This window comes from Herpailurus yagouaroundi, unplaced genomic scaffold (genome assembly GCF_014898765.1).
Source record: "Herpailurus yagouaroundi ecotype Mexico unplaced genomic scaffold, PumYag 569, whole genome shotgun sequence".
NCBI classification, from domain to species: domain Eukaryota; kingdom Metazoa; phylum Chordata; class Mammalia; order Carnivora; family Felidae; genus Herpailurus; species Herpailurus yagouaroundi.
In genome coordinates this window covers 1,324,738-1,345,509 of record NW_024412786.1, presented here as the reverse complement: position 1 = coordinate 1,345,509, position 20,772 = coordinate 1,324,738, and the positions used below count along the sequence as shown (strand labels likewise).

The window sequence follows — 20,772 nt, the reverse complement described above, 5'->3', positions numbered from 1 at the left end:
AGTGAAGGCCGCCGCTCACAGACGCGGCTTCCGTTGGGGTGGGTGGTGTCTTCTAGCCGGAGAGAGAGATGCTAGTCAACTCATCTGCGTGACTTCAAGCACCCTGCTTAGCCTCCCTGTGTTTCCGTTGCTTCTATTTTAAAATATGGATGAAAAAGGGTTTTGTTTTTGAGAGAGAGAGAAATAGAGAGAGAGAATCTTAAGCAGGCTCCACACTCAGTGCGGAGCCCGACACGGGGCTTGGTCCCATGATTCTGGGATCACGACCTTAGCCAAAACCAAGAGTCGAATGCACGCCTGGAGGCCCCGAAAAAGTTAACGTCAGAGTTGTGAAGATCGAGTTGTTTGATTTTTAAAAAAAAAATGTTTATTTTGAGAGAGAACCTGCGCATGCAAGTGGGGTAGGCGCAGAGAGAGAATCTGACGGTGGGAGCGGTGGAGCCTGATGCAGGGCTTGAACCCACGAACCAGGGAATCGTGACCTCAGCCGAAATCAAGAGCCCAATGCCCAACCCACTGAGCTACCCAGGCGCCCAAATGGTTTGATATTTGTAAAGCACTTAGAACGTTGCCTGGCTAAAGAGCAAGCACTGTATGCATTTGTTAAGAACAAATGTAGAAATGAAGATAACTAGAGAGTGACGAGTGCTATAAAAATAGCAAAAGATAAGGGATAGAGAGTAACCAGGGAAGCAGGGAAGGAAGGAGCTCCTAGAGGCAGGTGGTTAGTAGTGAAGGCCCCTTGGACCTGGAGTGATGAGAAGCCAGCCAGGAACAGAGTTCCAGACAGGACAACAGAAGGTGCAAAGGCCCTGAGGTTAAAACAAGTTTGAAATTTTCAAGGAACCCAAAGAAGGCTTTTTCTATGCTCTAGTGTCCTTGCCTGTAAATGGAGATGATGAAGTTCCAAGGACTTCCCAAGGTTACTCTGAGGACAGGACAAAATAATCCACACTCCAGTCTTGTCAGACCCAAAACAAAATTTTGAAAGCCGCCTTTGAGAAGACAAAAATACAAATTAGAAGGGCTGTGAATAGAAGACCCTAAAGCTTAAGTTTATCCAAGGTCACGGTAGAGTCACTCCTGAATGTTAAAAAATGTCAGCTCTTATAATTTTTTACCGACTTGGGCTTCTTCAAATTTCTTTGTAGATTCAGAGCTCTCTCGAGTGGGACGGGGAGGTGGTGATGCAGTCCGCCAGTGTCCCCTTCCCCAGATTCCTGGAACACAAGCAGAAGCTGTGCCGCAGAAGGTGTCCTGGCCCGTGCATTACATGACAGTTTCCGAGTGATTCATGCTGCTATTTTGGTGCTTTCTGCTCTCAAGGGTGGGGAGCAAGATGCCGAAGCCTGTCTTTGGAGTCGATTCTGAGGTCGTAGATCCTGGAGCGAATGAGAGACTGAAGGAGTAAACGTGTGTGACCAAATTCTCTGCAGAACAGCACCCCCCCCCCCCAAATTAAAAATTCTCCCGCTATCAGAAGAAGGAAAACGAGCTGGAGCCCAGCAAACTCCGGAGCATGTGGGTTAGGGAATCGTTCCAGCTCAGAACTCTCGGGGTCTGTGGAACGTGGAATTTTGTTTCGGTAAGAACTTTCACTTTGGAGTGGGAATTTAAGACAGCCTGATTTTCCTTCTGCAAGCAAGCGAGACCAGAGTTCCATTCCGGATTCTGAAAAATGCCTAAAGAATATTTTCACGCGCACTTAACCGAGCGATTCTAACTCCCTGCTTTCCTGCTGAGGTAGAATCTAAATCCTGAGGAGCAGGGAAAGTGGGGGGGGGGGGGGGGGGAAGTAAAGTGCCACAGCAGTCTGTTCCATTCAGTGAACTTGTCTACGGAGCCAGGCAGCGTGCCAGATGCTTCAAAGAATAAAATGATGGTAATTATTATCTGATAATTATTCGTATGAGAGCCCCAGAGCCGAGCCTGGGACCTCACCACTGACGTTCCCTCCCAGGGTAATCTCAGTCAGTCTCGTAGCTATAAATACCGTCTCAGATGACTCCCACAATTCTATCTTCAGCCCAGATCTTGCTCCCGAGTTCTAGGCTTGTCCACCCCGCTGTCTCCTTAATGTCTCCACTTGGTGGCTAATGGACTTCCCGATGTGTTCAAATTGGAGCTCCCAATATTCTCCCCCCAAATCGTCCCTCCCTTGACTTCCTTCCCATCAATGTCCTCCTTATTCTTGGACTGGTTCACGCTGAAAACTCTGGAGGTGTCCTTCACCCCTGTCTTCCACAACCACGTCCGGTCTGTCAGCAAACTCCGTCAGCTGGGCATAGACCCACAGACTCTCCAGCCGTCTTCTAGCTTTGATCGGGGAACTTTGAGCCGGCGGGTGACCAGAGTCAGAGGGGACAACTTTGCAGGACGTCATGTGAGAGAGCCTGTGCTCACAGGCCGTATCCTCTGCGAGGTACAGGGTTGGGTTGGGGGGTGGGAGGAGAGCTTCTTTGGATTCAGGGAACCGCAGAGGTGAGCCCAGTGAGGACACTGACAACAGCCATGGTAGTGGACTGGAGCTCTTCCTAAGGGTTAGGGCGCCACACTCCCCCCGCAACCCGAGATCCCCCGACAAGAATCCTTGTCGTAACTGGGGTAATGTTTCCTCACAAGCTGGGTAGGGAGGGGGCTTGGAGTCAGAATGGGTTGGTCCCAAGGTTCAGGTTCTCAACCTGGCCGATTTTGCCCCCCAGAGGACATTTGGCAATGTCTGGAGACATTAAAAAAAAAAAAAAAATTTTTTTTAAAGTTTATTTATTTATTTTGAGAGAAAGCGCGTGCAAGCAGGGGAGGGGCAGAGAGAGAGGGAGAGAGAGAGAATCCTAAGCAGGTTCCGTGCTGTCAGCGCAGAGCCCAACACGGGGCTCGAACTCACGAACCCCGCGATCGTGACCTGAACCAAAGAGTCAGACGCTTAACCCACTGAGCCACCCAGGTATCCCTGGAGACATTTGTGATCGTCACAACGTGGAGGCCAGGGATGCTGCCGAACATCCTACCGTGCACAGGCCAGCTGCCTGCAACTACGTGGTCCCGAGTGAACTGAGGCTGAGAAAGTCTTACCCAAGGAAACACGAGACATATTTCTTGCACGACTGAGCTTGGTTGAAACTTGGGAGTGAAGCCTGCTACACGGCAAGCAGAGTTAAATTGATCAGGGCGTGGGGCGCCTGGGTGGCTCAGCGGGATAAGCATCTGACTCTTGATTTCAACTCAGGTCATGATCTCGCGGTTCATGAGTTCAGGCCCCACGTCGGGCTCCGTGGTGATGGTGCAGAGCCTGCTTTGGATTCTCTGTCTCTCTGTCTGTCTCTGTCTCTCTCTCTCCCTCTCTGCCCCTCCTCTGTTTGCTCTCTGTCTCTCAAAAAATTAATTGATAATAAATTGATCAGGGCACATAATATGACAGGCAACACTAAGAGAAGGCTGTGAAGGAGCATTCTGGGACATAAGGATAGTGCAAATTCACGGACACCTCCCTCCGTTGAAAGGGAGTCCATGTCCCTTGAATTCGGTGGCCTCTGCAATCACTTTGACCCATAGAATACACCGGAAGTGTCACTGCGCCAGGTTCCAAGCCTTATAAAACTGCCAGCTTCCTCCTCCTGTCTTTTGGGACACTCCCTCTTGGAGCCCCTGTGCTGCCCATGTCAGAAGTCTGACTGCCCCAAGGCTGCCATGGTTGATTGGCTAAGGGACCCCAAGCTAGCCACACGGAAGGCCCCAGCTGGTCAGCCATCCCAGCCCAGGTATGAATGGGAAGCCATATTGGACCCTCCAGCCCAGCGGCATCTCCTGCTGAGTACCACACAGTGTCCCCAGCGAGGCCACTTGGAACAGAAGAGTCCCCTAGCTGAGCCCTAACCCACAGATCACGAGATTCAATCAGATGGCTGTTGTTTCCCGCCGTCAAACCAGAGTAGCTTAAGGTAGTTTGTCACACAACAATACATAACCAGAAGGGTCCCCCCCGCCCCCCAAGGGCTGTTTCTCTGCTTCCTTCTTTTCTGCTGATGCTAGAAATCCTGCTGATACAGAGCTGTGCCTGTTCCGTGCACTTCTCTCCAGCTCTGTCCCAACTCCTTGTCCCAGTGCCATTGTCTCTCAGGCTGCCGAGAGGCACCCTTAAAAAGCAGCTGGTCCTGGGGACGCTGGGTGGCTCAGTGGGTTGGGCGTCCGACTTCGGCTCAGGTCATGATCTCACGGTCAGTGAGTTCGAGCCCCGCATCGGGCTGTGTGCTGACAGCTCAGAGCCTGGAGCCTGCTTCGGATTCTGTGTCTCCCTCTCCCTCTCTCCTCCTCCCCAGCTCATGCTCTCTCTTGTCTCTCAAAAATAAACATTAAAAAAAATGTTAATTTAAAAAAGTCAGCTGGTCCTCCACCTTGACCAATACACCCTCCAGAGGTGTCCCAGTGTGTGGAATCCACACCCCACGTGGCACTCGGTCCTCCCCCTTTCCCCTCACCTCCACAGGCTTCGGCCTCTCTGGCCCTTTTCCGCTCTTTGAACTCTCTCTCTCTCTCTCTCTCTTTCTCTCTCGGCAGCTCCAAGCGCTGCCTGAAATGACTTGTACTAGCTGACTTGGTTACTTTGTGTCTCCTGCACTAGACGTGGCTTCCAGGAGGGCAGGGCCGGTGATCTGTTCACTGCTGGGCGAAGTTGGGGCCTGGGACGTTGTGCACACCTGTAAGCATGTGGCAAATGAGCGAACGAAACCTGTCACCCCTTGGCTCCCACTGTGGGTCCCTTGGCCTTTCCGAGAGGGGCTCTCTGATGTTTTTTTTTTTTTCCCCCTGGACTTCTTCGCTCCCGATTCTGCTCATCCTCTGGACCAAATGGTTGGTTCCCCGCAGAACCAGATGTCACAAGCTCACCGACTCCTTTCCACCACCGGTTTCTCGAGAGCTACCAAGTGGAGGAGATAGCGAGTGTGGGGAAACGGGCCCGCTCATATCCGGCCGGTGGGAAGGTACACTTAGCAACATCAGTTCAAAATAAAAAAGCAATTCCACCCTTAGGAATTTATCCCACCGGTAAGCCCAGCCTGGTGGCACAAGGGTGTATATCACAGCCTCGTTTGTGACAGCCAAAGGGATGATAACCATGTGCATCCGTGGAGGATGCTGGGATGCTGCCTCTTGCTCGGGACAGAATTGTGTGCCCCAAATTCCTGTGCGGAAACCCTCACCCCTCACTGTCATGATCCTGGAGGCAGAGACTTTGGAAGGTGGCCCTCGTGATGGGATTCGTGCCTTCATAACACGAAGCCCTGGAGAGCTTCTTTTCTGTCTCTCTGCCGTGTAAGGACAAGCCAGCAGGCCAAGCAAGAAGGCCGCCATCTGTAAGCCATGTGGAGTGTCCTCACCAGAACCTGAGTCATGCTGGCACCCTACTCGAGGATTCTCAGCCTCCACGACTGGGAGAAAAGAAACCTCTGTTGTTTGAGCTAAGGAGAAAGAGAGGGAGAAGGAATGGGAGAGGGAGAGGGAGAGGGAGAAAGGAGAAAGAAAAAGAAAGAAAACAGGATGCTGCCCCAGGGAATGGAATATTTGTGAGCATTAAAAGGAATGCTCGGGGGCGCCTAGATGGCTCAGTCCGTTAAGCATCTGACTTCAGCTCAGGTCATGATCTCGCAGTCTGTGAGTTTGAGCCCCGCGTCGGCCTCTGTGCTGACAGCTCAGAGCCTGGAGCCTGCTTCAGATTCTGTGTCCCCCTCTCCCTCTGCACCTACCCCACTTGTGCTCTGTGTCTCCCTCTCTCTCAAAACATAAACATTTTAAAAGAGAATGCTTGCGGAGCTACTGATATGGAAACATGCCCATGACGTACTGTGGAATGAAGAAAGTTAGTTGTGGAACAGTGTGTATGGCCAAATCCTATTTTTGTAAAAAAAAAAAAAAAAAAAAAAAGAAAGAAAGAAAGAAAAGAAGTAGAAAAGAAAGAAATTTGTGCGTGTATATCTTCATATACGATTATAAACGCGCGGAAAGAGACTAGAAGGTTACCTAGCTGACTACCAAAATTGATACATTCCTCTGTGAATTGGGATGGGGAGAGGGGGCTGTATTTAGTCGGCTAGGGCTGTCGTAAATAAATACCACAGCTTTTGGTGGCTTCAACAACAGAAATTTATTTTCTCACAGTTCTGGAAGTCTGAGATCAAGGTGTTGGCAGATCTGGTTTCCTCTGAGGCCTCTCTCCTTGGCTTGCAGATGGCTGCCTTCTCACTGTGACCTCACATGGTCTTTCCTCTGTGTGTCTCCATGTGTCCAACTTCCCCCTTCTTACAAGGACACTACTCAGATTGGGTTACAGCTCACCCTAACAGCCTGATTTTTGTTTCTAAAAACGTTTTGGGGCGCCTGGGTGGCTCAGACGGTTGAGCGTCCGGCTTCGGCTCAGGTCATGATCTCACGGTCTGTGAGTTCGAGCCCGCGTCGGGCTCTGTGCTGACAGCTCCGAGCCTGGAACCCGCTTCTGATTCTGGGTCTCCCTCGCTCTCTGCCCCTCCCCCGCTCATGCTCTGTCTCTCTCTCTCTCTCTCTCTCAAAAATAAACATTAAAAAAATTTAAATAAAAATGTTTTAACATTTTTAAATTTATTTTTGAGAGAGAGCGAGAGACACAGAATCTGAAGCAGGCTCCAGACTCTGAGCTGTCAGCACAGAGCCTGATGCTGGGCTCAAACTTGTGAACCCCTGAGCCGAAGTCAGCCTCAGCCACTTAACCGACTGAGCCACCCAGGCGCCCCATGGGGCCTTTGCTTTCCATTGTGGTGTTTAAATTTGTTACAGTTGGGGCGCCTGGCTGACTCAGTCCATGGTGGAGCCTGCGACTCTCCAGGTTGTGGGTTTGAGCCCCACATTACTAGTCGAGGTTTTTGTATGCTTCAAGCTAAGGGTCCCCTCGGCATCCACATTCTTCCCAGGCCTTCTCTGAAGTCTGAGGGGGTGGGGGACAGCTAAGGCCTGCAACCCTCTCCAGATGACAGACCCGCTCCAGAGGAATCGGGGAGGGGCGCCCTCTGCCATCCAGGCCCGTGATTTATAGTTACCCAAGCTGGACACTTGGAACCTCATAATCCAGTCTTCCCTTTGACGCCTCCCATTATAATGACTGTGCAATACTGGCCAATGACACAGGCAGTAAAATGGAACATAGGCAGGTGATAAAGTAAAATACGAAGACAGCATTACAACCTGGATGGAGGGAGGCACAAAACTGGGATCACACAGTGAAGATATTAGGGAGACCTGGGAGGCACAGGGGCTCCCCCACCTGCGTTGAAGCGGTAAAAAGAAGGAAGGCAACCTGGTAAAAGTGGGGTCGAGTTGAAACCTGAGGGACTGTCAGGAAAGAGGGACGCACTGGGCTGTACAGGTAAGCTCCTGGAGAGAGGAATGGGCTTGGGGGTCCTGCTCTGCTCTTAAATTTCAGACTAGTAGCAGGAAACCCTCACTATATTGCGGTCCCGGATTCCCCTGTGCCTTCAGCCCTGCTGTCATGGGGAATCTGTTCTTCTGGTGGCTCAGCAAACCCTGAGACGCTTGCTGGAAGCCGGCAAAGCAAACCCAGAATCTTGGTATTCAGGAATACCAAGGGATAAGTTCAGGAATAAGTTTGGTTACATCGTGCCAATATCGGAGTGTTTATTTAAGGTTTTGAGACACTTAAGTCAATCGGTCCCATTTGATTTGTGAGGTTTTTTTTTTTTTTTAAGTACTCTCTGCACCCAACGTGGGGCTCGAACTCATGACCCCAAGATGGAGCGTCGAATGCTCTACCGACTGAGCCAGCCAAGTGCCCCTGATTTCTGGTTTTAGTTAGATCAAATGGCTGTAATAATTCCTCCCATCCCCGTACGCCTGCCTTTGCAAGGAGATTCAGCTGTTCCTCCCAATTAAGCTGTCACGCCTCGGGGCTCCTGGGTGGCTCGGTCGGTTAAGCATCCAACTTTGGCTCAGGTCGTGATCTTGTGGCCCGTGGGTTCGAGCCCTGCATCGGGTGCTGTGCTGACAGCTCAGAGCCTGGAGCCTGCTTTGGATTCTGGGTCTCCCTCTCTCTCTGCCCCTCCCCCATTTGTGCTCTGTCTCTCTCTCTCTCTCGAAAAAAAATAAATATGAAAAAAAGAGAGAGATTGTGTCTCTTTTTTCATGTCTTCAAATCTCGGCTGGCCCTGTGACCCACATCAAATAAGAGAACGTGGTGGAAGTGATGCAGTGTGATTTCCCGGTCAGGCCTTGAGAGGCATTGCAGCGTCAGTGGTCACCCTCTTGGAGCATGTCCTTGAGACCAGCATGCCGTGAAGCTGCCCCTGTCTAGCCTATTGGAGGATAAGAGGCCTGTGGGGCAGAACCAAGGGGCCTGGCTGATAGCCAGCACCAACTGCCAGCATGGGAGTGAGGCCATCCTGGGACCCCCGCCCCAGTTAGGTTGTCACAGGCCTGAAGCCACAAGAGTGACCCAGGCAAGTCCAGCAGATGAACCTTCCAGCTTACCCCAGACCAAACTGCTGACTCTATGCCCTGGTTGTTATTATTATTATTATTAATTAATTTCTCTATTTGGTGGGGGGGGGGGATTTCCATATTTTTTAAAGTTTCTTTATTCGTTTTATTTTTTTATGAATATAATTTGTTGTCAAATCGGCTTACATTTATTTATTTTTTTAATGCTTATTTCTTTTTGAGAGGGAGCACAAGTGGGGGAGGGGCAGAGACAGTGGGGGAGGGGCAGAGACAGAGGGAGACACAGAATCCGAAGCAGGCTCCAGGCTCTGAGCTGTCGGCACAGAGCTTCACACGGGGTTTGACCTCACGGGACTATGAGATCATGACCTGAGCTGAAGTCGGACGCACAACCCACTGAGCTACCCAGGCACCCCGCCCTGGCGATCATTTTAAGCCAGTAGGTTTTCAGTAGTTTATTATGCAGCAATGGATAACTGACACCGTACAAAAGGATCTAAGTTTATAAACAGCATTTGAACATTTAAGATAATTGATTTATGATATTTACAAGCGTAATCTGTTAGTATATAGGAACTGTGTAACTGATTAGAAAAAAATATGTTTGGCTGGGGAGGGCAGAGTAAGGTGCGGGGAGGGCAGAGTGCCCTCATCCCACAGCCCCTCTCAGGGTGTAAAGAAAAAAGAAGAAAAGGGGCGCCTGGGTGGCTCAGTTGGTTAAGTGTCTGACACTCGATTTCAGCTCAGCTCATGATCCCAGGGTTCCTGAGATTGAGCCCTGAGACCGGCTCTTTGCTGACAACACAGAGCCTGCTTGGGATTCTCTCTCTGTCTCTCTCTCTCTCTCTCAAAATAGATACATAAACATTAAAGAAAAAAGAACAGGGGCGCCTGGGTGGCGCAGTCGGTTGGGCGTCCGACTTCAGCCAGGTCACGATCTCGCGGTCCGTGAGTTCAAGCCCCGCATCGGGCTCAGGGCTGATGGCTCAGAGCCTGGAGCCTGTTTCCGATTCTGTGTCTCCCTCTCTCTCTGCCCCTCCCCCGTTCATGCTCTGTCTCTCTCTGTCCCAAAAATAAATAAACGTTGAAAAAAAAATTAAAAAAAAAATAAAGAAAAAAGAACAAAAAAGAAAGAAAGCATCCTTGTTTGAAATACTTATATATATCCCTGTTAGATGGGTAGGTCTCCTCTGTTGAGTTTGAGAAGATCAGCTGTTTTATCTCTGTAAAATGTAGTTTAAAATCTATTAGGGAATTTAATTACTTAAGTTTGTAATGGGTATGTATTTTTAGAAATTAATCTGTTGAACCTATGAGTTAATTAAATATTCATCAAAGAATAAGTGAAAGTAATTGTTCTTATTTTTATACAAAAATTAGTAGATTTATAAATAGAAAACTAGATTTGCAAGTTGCACTTGGCTGTTTAAGAAAAAACGAGTTCTTTTTTTAATTTATAAGTTTAATAAATACAGTATTAATTTAAACACAAGCAGCAGTTGCTAGCTTTTCTCTGCACGAGAGCCCCTCTCCAACATTAGAGATCCTCAGCTGATGAAATCCGACACTATAGCCCTGCTGGAAGATTCGGCATTCCGTGGACTTCCGTGCCTTTCCTTCTGTGCATCCCTCTGCCTGGAATACCTCGGACACATACACATCTTTGATAGCTGGCAACATTTTACCTTTTTCAGAAGATCCAGCTCAAACTCCACAAGGAGGTCCTGCCTTGCCGGGGCAGAACCATGCTTCCCTGGCCACATCCACCCAGGGGTGTGGGGCCCAGGCCTCTCTTAGACCAGACGTGGGGGGCTGTGAGCTGAAACCTTCTCTATCCTGGCTGCCATGTGAGAACAGAGCTGAATCCCAGCAAAAGAAACAGAAGGACTGGTACAGATGCCCAGGGTGTGGACTGGTACAGATGCCCAGGGTGTGCCGGGCACTTCAGAGGCCTAGCTGTGGGGGACGTAGATTTCATGCTCTGTGCAGAAAGGCAGCCTCCTGATTGGGCACCAAGATTTTCTATGGCTGAGGCGCCTGTCTCTCCCTGTATCCTCTTCCCCAGACCACACCAGGAAGGGTACAGTAGGTAGACTAATGGCTCCACAAAGATGTCCACATCCTCCTCCCTGGAGCCTTTTACATGGCAAAGAGGAATCAAGGTTACAGATGGAATCAATGTTACTAATCAGAAGACTTTAAGGAGGGAGCTTGTCATGGATTATCCTGGTGGGGCCGGTAATAACCACAAGGTCCTTGAAAATGGGGAAGTGGAAGAGAGTCACAGGCAAGGGCCACTATGGAAGCATGGTTGGGGAGAGGCAACATCATGCGCTTTGAAGATGAAAGAAAGGTGCTGTGAGCCATGGCATGCGGGTGCCTCATCCTAAGCTGGAAAAGACCAAAAAAAAAAAAGCCTCCAGAAGGGAACAGAGCCTTGCTAACACCTTGATTTTTAGCCCAGCGAGACTGCTGTCCTACAGAATGTTAAGACAATACATTTGTGGGGCGCCTGGGTGGTTCAGTCGGTTGAGCGCCCACTTCACTTCAGGTCATGATCTCGAGGTTCATGAGTTCGCGCCCCGCGTCGGGCTCTGTGCTGACAGTTCAGAGCCTGGAGCCTGTTTCGGATTCTGTGTCTCCCTCTCTGCTCCTCCTCTCCCGCTCACACTCTGTCTCTCTCTCAAAAATAAGTAAACATAAAAAAAAAAAGATAATACATTGTGTATAGTTTAAGCCACTACAGTTGCTGAAACTTGTTACACCAGTGATAAAAAAAATATATCGGAGGCAGGCGTGGGTGGCTCAGTCGGTTAAGCGTCTGACTGGCTCACATCATGATCTTGTGGCCTGTGGGTTCGAGTCCAGCGTCTGTGCTGACAGTTCAGAGCCTGGAGCCTGCTTCTGATTCTGTGTCTCCCTCTCTCTCTGCCCCTCCCCTGCTCATGCTCTGTCTGTCTCTCTCTCTCTCAGAAATAAACATTAAAAAAAATAATAAAAAAAATACACGGAGTCAGCCACACGCTTCATTTTTTGAATCAGTGACATCAGCATAATTGCTTTCCGGACCACAGATGAGAACCAACCAACCAGGTCCAAGTCTGGGCTCCGACCCTCATCGGCCACGTGGACCGCCAGCCAGTGTTCATCCGTGCCCTGGGGCAGGGCTGCCTCACCTGGCCGTTGGGAGCACATCACAAGTTCATGGAGGTACAGCAAATGGAAGCAGGGCTCTTAGTTCAGTGCCAGCTGGGACCTAGCGTCCGGTAAATGGTTGCTGTCTGGGTTGTAGTTGGTAGTTGGCAGGGCCCTTCTTGCTTTGCTGACTTACAGGAGAAGTGATAAGTGGTGACGTGACCTCCATTCTGGGGGCCTGACTACCACATCCTGAACTCATCCTGCTGGCCTTTTCCGGAGAGCGTGCAGGCCTCACTAGCGGTCCTGGAGAGCTGGGGACCCTTGGCCCTTCGTTCCTGGCCCCTGGCTTCTGATCTGCCCTCTCCACCCTCGTCCCAGGCTGATCACCGCCTCCTCCCTGCAGGCAGGTCTGTGCTGGTCCTCCCGGTGGTGCCAGCTCTGACCACGCAGCTCACTGTGTGATCCTCCCCACAGCCCTGTCCCAGGGTTCTTGCCATATCCCGCACCAGAGAGGCCTGGAGCACACGGGCAGGTCTGCAACCAGCCAGACCTAAGCCCTGAGCCCTGTCTTCTCCTTAATTTATAGCCCTGGGGCGCCTGCTTTTGGCTCAGTCAATAAAGCAAGCCACGCTTAATCTCAGGGACCTGAGTTCAAACCCCACATTGGGCGGGGAGCCTACTTCAAAAAAAGTACAGCTCAAGAAGCGAGTCCCCAGAGGCCTGTGGACCCCAGTGTGGCGAGCTGGTCCTGGAACCTTCTCTGGGACCCTGGCTCTTCCTCAGGTTGTAAAAATACCTGTTATATTTATCAAATAATATTAATAGCACAGAAAAACAAGCATATTTATATTTAAAAAAATCTATCGTCATCGTCTTCGTAAAAAAGGAGAGAAAAAAATGCAAAGAAAACGTCCCTCCAATTCTTCCACCGAGAACGCCTCCTGGAAATCTAATTTTCTGCCTTCCAATTCCACTGTTTCCACCCCTTGCCTCCCAGGCTGCTCTCGATTTGGCTCCAGCCGCGTCCCCGCCCAGCTGCCTGGGGAAAGTCGCCGAACCGGACCTACCCGTTGGCGCTGCTTGTCACCTCCCCCGGGCGGGCCGGGACCGCGGCTCCGGCGGAATGGGGGGCGGGATGGGGTGCGGCCGCGCCCAGGGTCCGGGGCGGGGGCCGAGGGCAGAGGCGGGCCCGGGCCGCGCTGGGGGTGGCGGGCGGCCCCACAGACCAGGAAGTTGGCGGCGAGCCCCGAGGGGGCGCCAGGCCACCGCGCGACCCCCTGAGAAGCAGGAGCCTCCCGCGCGGCGCGATCCCGGGCGCCTGGAGCCCGCGGGGTCCGGGCGGGGCGCGCACGTGTGTATACGAGTGCGGGGGCCCGTCGGGCGGCCGGGACTACAAGTTCCAGGGTGCCCAGCGGCGCGCTCGGGGTTTCTGGCCGCGCGGCCCGCCGGCTCGGAGCCGGTCGCCGCGGGCGTGCACACACCACCGGGTCCCGAGCGGCTCAGGGAGAGACTCTCCCAGCACCGTAAATAGAGTCCAAGTGGGCGGGGAGCCGCCCCGCGCCGCCCGCTCATGTCTCTGCGGAGCCAAGTGTCCGGCCGCCTGGCACAGCTGCGCGCGGCGGGGCAGCTGCTCTGCGTCCCGCGCCCCTGGCCCGGCCCCTCGGCGGGTGCCACGCGGACCCGCAGCAGCGCGTGCGGTCCCCCCGGCGTCCCTGGGTGCCTGCGGCCCCGGCGCGCGGACCCCAGCGGGAGTTGGGGCTTGGGGGGCGGCGGCGGTGGGGCGGAGAGGAGAGCCGGGGTGCGCACCTGGGCCCCCCTGGCCATGGCGGCGAAGGTGGACCTGAGCACCTCCACCGACTGGAAGGAGGCAAAATGTAAGTGTCAGCAGGAGGGGGGCGCGAGGGGCGAGGGCGGCCCCACGTGGGCCTTCCCCGGCTGGACAGCACCCCGCCCGCAGCCTCTTCCGCCCGGGAGGCCCGGGGAAGTTAAGGCCTCGTATGCCCCAGTATGGACCCCTCCACTCACAGCCACGCCCCCCCCTCCCCCGTGCGCCCGGCCCCCCCTGCAAACCACTTCACTCCGTACGAGGAGGTCCGGGCCCCCTGTCGGGGGTAGTGTGAGGAGGACGGCCTTACCCCGCCCGCATGGGTCCCAGGGCACCCCCAGAGATCATCCAGGACCTACCGCCTGACTCCGTTGTGCAGGAGGGAAACTGAGCTGCTAAGCCCAAGGTCACTGGGAGTTGGTGGCAGCCCAGCTGACGTTGGGCTCCTGAATTTCCCATGCTTTGTGTAGCATGGTTTCTCAAGTGGTGGCATTTTAGGCAGAGTGGCAGGAAGTGGGCCGAGGGGGACAGCTCTGGGTCTGGGGTCCCACCTGGTAGGATCAGATGGCCCCCACAGAGTGGCCTCCCTGGGCAGGCCAGTCCAACCTCCACCCCGCCCCTACCCTGCAGGCCTGTCTCTCTGGGCACATGATGTAGTGCCCTTTTGCCCTCATCCCTGGCCTCTGGCCACTTGTGAACAGTTTCTGCCCCATTCCTGGGGGACAGGGCTGAGGGGTTGGGGAGAGGCAGGGCAGGGAGGGATGGGGCATTATGTCTGTGAGAACAGTGACACCCCCCCCCCCCCGCACCCCCAGGAATCAAGCCATTTCCTACCGCTCCGGGATGGGTCGTGAGTCCTGGTCGGGCATGAGTCCCAGGGCTGGACTCTGGGCCCCCGCACAGAACAGCGAAGGGAGGGAACCCGGCCTGCAGAGCCCCAAATAGTCAGGCCGCCCAGCTGCCCCTGCCCTTCACAGCCTGCTCGGAGAGCTCCTGTAACCATTCCTGGCTGGATCCCCTTTCAAAAGCACAGGGGAGGTGGCTCATTGGCTGGGCCCCTGTGGTGGAGTGGGTGCGGCCACTGGGTCTGGCGGGTCTGGCGGGTCTGGCGAGGCAGGCCTGGGGCTGGCCTGGGGTGGGGGGTGGAGGTAAAGGCAAGGCGCCTCTCAGAATTAAGGTAGAGTTCAAGATGACTTCCCCCTGTCGTGAATAGTGTTCCTTCACCGGGATCTTAAAGCTCGGGCAGAACACTTGACTTTGCTCCATGCACACAGTGTCCGTCGTGCCCTCAGCCCTGGCCCTAGAACACTGGTTAGGGCGGGGGGTTGGGGGAACTGGCAGAGACTCCTGGCACAGGGACTGTCCCCACGGGGGAGCCTGCTTCCCCTTCCCTGTCAGAGAGCAGCAAGCCAGCTTGGTGGGAAAGAAAGCGAGGGAGGCAAGGGGCCCAGCCACCTGCTCCTGGATCTGCCATTATTTCTAGGATCCAGCTCCCCACCCCCTCCCGTTCCCCGGTGCCCCTTGAAAACTTCCAGACCTTGTGAAGCTGACAGGCCAGGGATTCCCAGACTACTGTGGTGTCTCTGCTTGGAGCTGGGATTTCCATTCAATCATCCTTTTTTTTTTTTTTTTTTAAAGTATAGTTAGTTACTTTTGGGGCGCCTGGGTGGCGCAGTCGGTTAAGCGTCCGACTTCAGCCAGGTCACGATCTCGCGGTCCATGAGTTCGAGCCCCGCGTCGGGCTCTGGGCTGATGGCTCGGAGCCTGGAGCCTGTTTCGGATTCTGTGTCTCCCTCTCTCTCTGCCCCTCCCCCGTTCATGCTCTGTCTCTCTCTGTCCCAAAAATAAATAAACGTTGAAAAAAAATAAAAAAAAAATAATAAAGTATAGTTAGTTACTTTTAAGTACTCTGTATACCCGACGTGGGGCTTGAACTCACGACCCCGAGGTCAAGAGTCTCATGCTCTTCTGACTGAGCCAGCCAGGCGCCCCTCATTCATCCATTTTTACTGAGCGCCTTCTATGCGCCCAGCACTGTTCTGCTGCTGGGATTCAGTCATGAGTGACATAGGCGAGGTCCCTGCCCTCACGAAGCTTCTTCCCTAGGGGAAGGAAACAGTTGAAAATGTGGTCAAGCCAATGGGGCGGTGCCAGACAGAGGTCACTGCTGGGAAGAAACCATGGCAGATGGCGCTGCCTGAGCTCCAGTATCCAGTCAGGGGGCAGTGTCGGGGGGGCAGCCTTGCCCCAGGAGCCGCGGCCCCGGGTGCAAAGACCCCCAGCAGGCTTGTCGGGGTGATCTGTGTGTTTTAGTGAAATATTTTTGAGTCACAGGTTATCCCCAAATTCAGGCGCTTAAAACGGCAAGCGACAGTTATTATCTCAAGTGTCTGAGGGTCAGGAACCTAGGGGTCGCTTAGCAGGGTGGTTCTGTGTGCGTTTCCAGGAGGCCCCGCGCTGGGACTTAGTTACGGCCATCCCAGGTGGCTCATTCACATCAAGTGGCCGTCGGCTGAAGGCCTGAGTTCACCGTGGGCCGGTGGGGAGGGGGGGGGTCTCTCCACGAGGCTGTTTGGGTGTCCTCACGACATGGCAGCTGGCTTCCCCCGGAGCACGTAACCCAAGACAGGGAGCGTGAGGCGACCAAGCCAGAAGCCACGGTGCCTTTCTGTGACCTAGTTTGGCCGACCCGTCTGTTTTATTCTGGGGCTTAGCATGGAGTCATGGAGTCTGGCCCAGATTCAAGGGGAGGGAAATTCGTCTCTACCTTTGGAAGAGATGAGGCTCAAAGAATCCGAGGCATCTTTTTAAAACCACCCCCCCCCCCCCCGGGGAGCCGCTTTAGCTGGACCCTGCCTCTGATTGGGGTCCAAGCCTTGGTCCTCCTGGGGAGGCCCCCACACCTTTCCTTCATTCTGCTTTTTTTTCTTTATTGCTGTGTAGTATGCCATGGCGTGGACCTACCCCACTTCAGGTGCCCATTCTGTGGGTGGGCGTTTCGTTTTCCAGTTCAGGGCTGTTGGGAATAACGCTGCTCTGATCATTCCCGTACGTGCCTTTGATGGACACATGCTCTCCTCTCTCTCGGGGACATACGGACATAGGCCCCCAAAGGCCTGTCTGTGCCTGAGACGATCCTCTCTCGAAGACTGGCACACAGTAACCAAGCTCACGGGAGCCTCATGGAGCGTCAGAAGGTTGACGCGGCGCTCTCGGAGGGAGATATGATCACACTGGGTCTGGAAACTTGCGTGTGCCTGCGCGGGGCCTCCTCTCCCCATGGAACAGCCACGTGGAAGCCAAAGCATAGTCTGAGTTCACTCAGCGGCCTGTGCTCTCAGCTGCGGAGCTGGGTGAACGATTGCGGAAGCCGCTCCCACCGTCCTGGGCAGGCTGGGCAGGGCTTCCCTGCAAGGGATGGGCCTGCCCACCGAGGAGTCCCTTCCTTGGGCGGTCGGTCACTCGCTCAGCCTTTCAGTCTCTTTGTAGTGCCGAGCGCCTGCCCTGGGCCCTGGGTGGAGGATGTCTCAGCTCCTGGCCCCGTGAGTCCCCTGGACACATGGCCGAATCCTGCCTCCCTCTAGGTATTCCCTTCCTCCCTCTTAAGCTGACTGGCCACTTCTGTAGACCCATTCTCCCTCTGGGTAAGTAAAAACCACCAGGCTGGATCTCCCTGGCTAGGAGACAGTCTTTGGGGGGAGCTCTCCGTTGTATCCAATTTTACTGGCCAGAGGATAATTTCCCTAATTTAATTCCCTCAGTGATGGGGGGGGGGGCCTCATCATCCCCCCAGATAGTGCCTTTTTATCAGAAGATTGTTGTACTGTAAAGGGAGTTGGGCACGAGGGGACTTAAGGTTGAGCACTGGGGGCATCTAGGGGCTGTGTCCCCACAGGGTGGGGTGCAGCCTTCGGGAGAAGGGCTACGGGTCCTCCTCTGACCTGCAGTGGGGGCAGAGCGAACTGCTAAAAAGAGGGTGGGCATTGGTGTCACCAGACATGGGCAAGCCCCAGCACCCCTGCCTCCACGCTCCCCGTGCCTCGGTTTCCCCATCTGCGAAACGGGGCCAACAGCACCTGATTCCGTGGGTCGTGCTGGGCTCGCATCAGAAACCATTTTGAATATGGTGGCCCCCACGGTGTCCCAAGGGTCCCCAGCGGCCCCCTTTCTTGCCACCCCTCAGGCCCGTCTCCCCTGTCTGCTCTGTTTTGGCCACAGCAACACTGGGCCTGTATAAACTTGTCTCCCTCGTGGTCTCAAGTGTTGGAGCCCCGACCTGTGTATCCTGAGCCTCGTTTCCTCTCCGCAAGCTCGCGCTCGCCTGTTCTGGTCCCGCTTTTCACTGGGAAGGGGACGAGGACTAATTTCAACCCCCCGTGGGTTTTCACGCAGAGCGGATGGTTTCTCTGATTTGATGACCGAACTGGGGAAATCCACAGGCACGTCTGGGAACTGGGGGGGGGGGGGGGGGTGGGTGGGTGGGGGGTGTCTTCCCCCACCTGTCTTCTGGGGAAGCGGCCTTGGCATATCCCAGCACGGGCGAAGGCGCGGGGGCCCAGGGAGAGCAATAAAGCTCCGAGGTGCCTCATGCCCCGTCTCCCCGTTGCCCGTGATTTTGACGAGGCCCTGCTCTTGGGGGACATTGGGCCCGGGTGATTAATGCCCCTGCCGCTGTGTTCCCCGAGCCCCGCCGTTATCAGCCCCATCCACCCGGCCTTCTCCAGAAGAGGAATCTCCCTCTGTGCCAGCCGGCCCTCACCTTTCTGAACACCGTCTAGCAAAGTGCCATAAAGACACTTCTTAAAACACATCATTGAGTTCCCGTTCGCCCGCTGCACTTTATGGCTCTGGCACAGGCTGCTTCCTCCAGCCCGGCTTTCGTGCCCGAGAGCCGCTGAGCGCTCCGTCCGGGGTCAGGCCTCCCCATCAAACTTTACTGCAAACATCTTTTTGCAACACCTGTCTCCCTGAGCTGTGAAATACTCTCGCCTCTCCGAAAAAGAAAATTAAAACGTGTGTTATACATCTTTTACGAGGAAACTAAAACTCGCTTGTGCCTTCAGTCTGCATCCTGCAAAAGGAGGAAGAAAATGTTACAAACGTGTGGGGCTTCTCTGACAGCGGAAGCCAAGGCAGTGAGGATGACCCTTGGTCCCTCGGAGCCCAGGGGGGAGTCACCATTGGCTTCTCCTTCCCCGTAAATCAGAGACCAGCGCCGTGTGTGGTTCCTCAGGGGTCAGTCAGGCCACAGCCTCGCTCTGGAGATGAGGACGTCGTGCCTCCCACGCTAGGTGTGTGCCTGGGGACCGTGCACTGGAAGAGACAGGCTGGGAGGGGGAGCCATCTTTTGGATTTTGCTAGAGGGGGCCGCGCGGGCTGCGCGGGTTGTGGGCCCCTCAGACCAGGCCCCAGATACCGGGGAGGACAGTGTCACGAGAGCCTTGGCCTGGGTCCCGTCCTGGCTTGCCCAGCCAGAGGGACTCAGCACACGGGAGTCCTGCAGGGTTGGCCCCGGTCCTGGCTGGCCAGTCCCTCCAGTGTCTCGGCAGGCTGGGGGAACCCCGCGCTTGGGCGTGCCAAAGCCTCCGAGCAGGGATATCTTTGGTCTCAAGCGTGCGAGATGGCAAATGTGGGCACCCAAATAATTCACAAAGTTCCTCTTCGCCTCCACGTTGGAACAGAAAAGCCCTCTCCCCCCCCATTTCGTCCTGTTTCGCTTTGCACTCTTCGAGTCTCAGCTCGCAGGAAGGGTCGTGTATCCGCTGTATGTTGCATTTTGCAGCTTCCAGATGCCCTGACAGCCCCTTCTCATTCACGGCCAGGCTGCCCGGTCCCTATCCCAGAGATGAGAAAACTGAGGCTCAGAGAGGGCGAGTGACCTGCCCGTGAACGTGATGTCGGGAGGTCGTGAACCCAAACCCAGTGGGACCAAGGAGCGGCTTGGACCAGCATGTTCCTTCCACTGTCTCTGTTCTTCAGATGGGAGATGAGCCGAGGCGGCTGCCGCAGCCTTGCCTTTGCTCTCTGGTCCAGCTGTTCTAGATCTCTCTCCATTTCCCCACCCGAATGCTGTCTCCTACCTCAGGGCGTTTGCCTGTGTTGTCTCCTCCACCTGGAAGATTCTGTTGTCTTAGCAAACCCGCCCTCAACATTCAGGTCTCAGCTCATTCATTCATCGGTTCATCCCACAGATGCCCTTCGGCGCTCACACATGCCATGCACTGTGCCAGATGGTGGGAATCCAAAGTAAACACCACAGATCCCCAAGCGGCCAAGGTCAGGAGAGGAATAAAGCATAGCCAGTAGGGGAGGGGCTACTCTGGGGGTGGGGGAGGCAGCTGGGAGGGGCCTGTAAAGGAAGGTCAGGCAGGGGGCACAGCAGGTACAAAGGCCCTGAGGCAGGAAACAGTCTGACTGTGGGAGGAACTGAAAGATTGATCTGCATGGACTGCAGAGGTGTAGGAGGGAGAGTGGAGTGTTATGGGGAGGGAGGCCGTGGAGGAGGTTGGGGGGAGAGGTGTGGCTGTCATGTGGGCCTTGGTGGGGACTTGCAGTTTGAACTGAGCTTTAAGTGGAGAGAATTCTGTTCCCAAGGTCCCTGGGCTGCTGTATGAGGAACAGGCAATCGGGTGGGCGTGGGGAGTGCACGGGCAGTAGACAGCTTCCAGGTGGTTCTAGGGAGCAATGACAGCGCCCTGGCCCCTGCTGGGGGTGAGCAGAAGGCTTGGTTTTGGGGGGGTATTGTGGAGATAGATCTAACAGCCTGCAGCTTGATGGAACCAGGGGACTGGGAGAAAGGAAGGAGCCCTGGTTTTGGGGTCCTAGAGGAGTTGGGGGTTGTTCATTGAGAAGGGAGAAGAGTGAAAGAACAAACCACTTTTGGGGGGAAGGAGGATAGGACTCTCGGCGGAGAGATGGGGGGCTGGAGGTGTAGCCCCGGGACCATTAGCTGAAGGAGGGTTTTGAATGCACGGGATGGATGTGAACACCAGGGAGAGGGTGTAGATTAAGGAGGAGGGGAGGCAGCAAGGAGACCGAGACCCGTAGGGGTGAGTGGGGTGGGAGCCAGGAGAGGAGGGATCCTGAGGGGAAGGGGGGATGCTGAGTGCATACGGGAGGACAAGAGGGCCCCTGCATGGGGCTATGTGACCTGTGTGGTGTCTCTGACCTTGGCCTTGGTGAGACTGGTGAGGGCTCAGGGGAGCGGGAGAGGGAGGAAGTGGAGACAGTGGAGGAGGGAGACAGAAAGGAGGCCTCGGCTGCAGGGTGCAGAGTGCACTGTTGAGGGAGGGGTTATGACCTTGAGACACGAGAGGCCACGAGGGGGTGTC

General features: G+C 54.5%; 1 protein-coding gene and 1 long non-coding RNA gene across 2 annotated transcripts in view; one reads left to right on the top strand and one right to left on the bottom strand.

Annotated features, from left to right (window-relative positions):
- Positions 1 to 1,036: 1,036 nt before the first annotated feature.
- On the bottom strand, positions 1,037 to 14,420 carry LOC121023632 (uncharacterized). Its single transcript, XR_005787461.1, has 2 exons — positions 14,276 to 14,420; positions 1,037 to 1,382 (listed from the first exon to the last, which is right to left on the bottom strand). It is a non-coding gene; the product is annotated as an uncharacterized LOC121023632 (long non-coding RNA).
- The window catches only part of MACROD1 (mono-ADP ribosylhydrolase 1), a 152,200-nt gene continuing 144,483 nt past the window's right edge, over positions 13,056 to 20,772 (top strand). The window contains 3 exon segments of the mRNA XM_040465574.1: positions 13,056 to 13,315; positions 13,317 to 13,400; positions 13,403 to 13,490. Coding sequence (XP_040321508.1) covers positions 13,187 to 13,315; positions 13,317 to 13,400; positions 13,403 to 13,490 — 301 coding nt within the window. The 5' untranslated portion in view covers positions 13,056 to 13,186.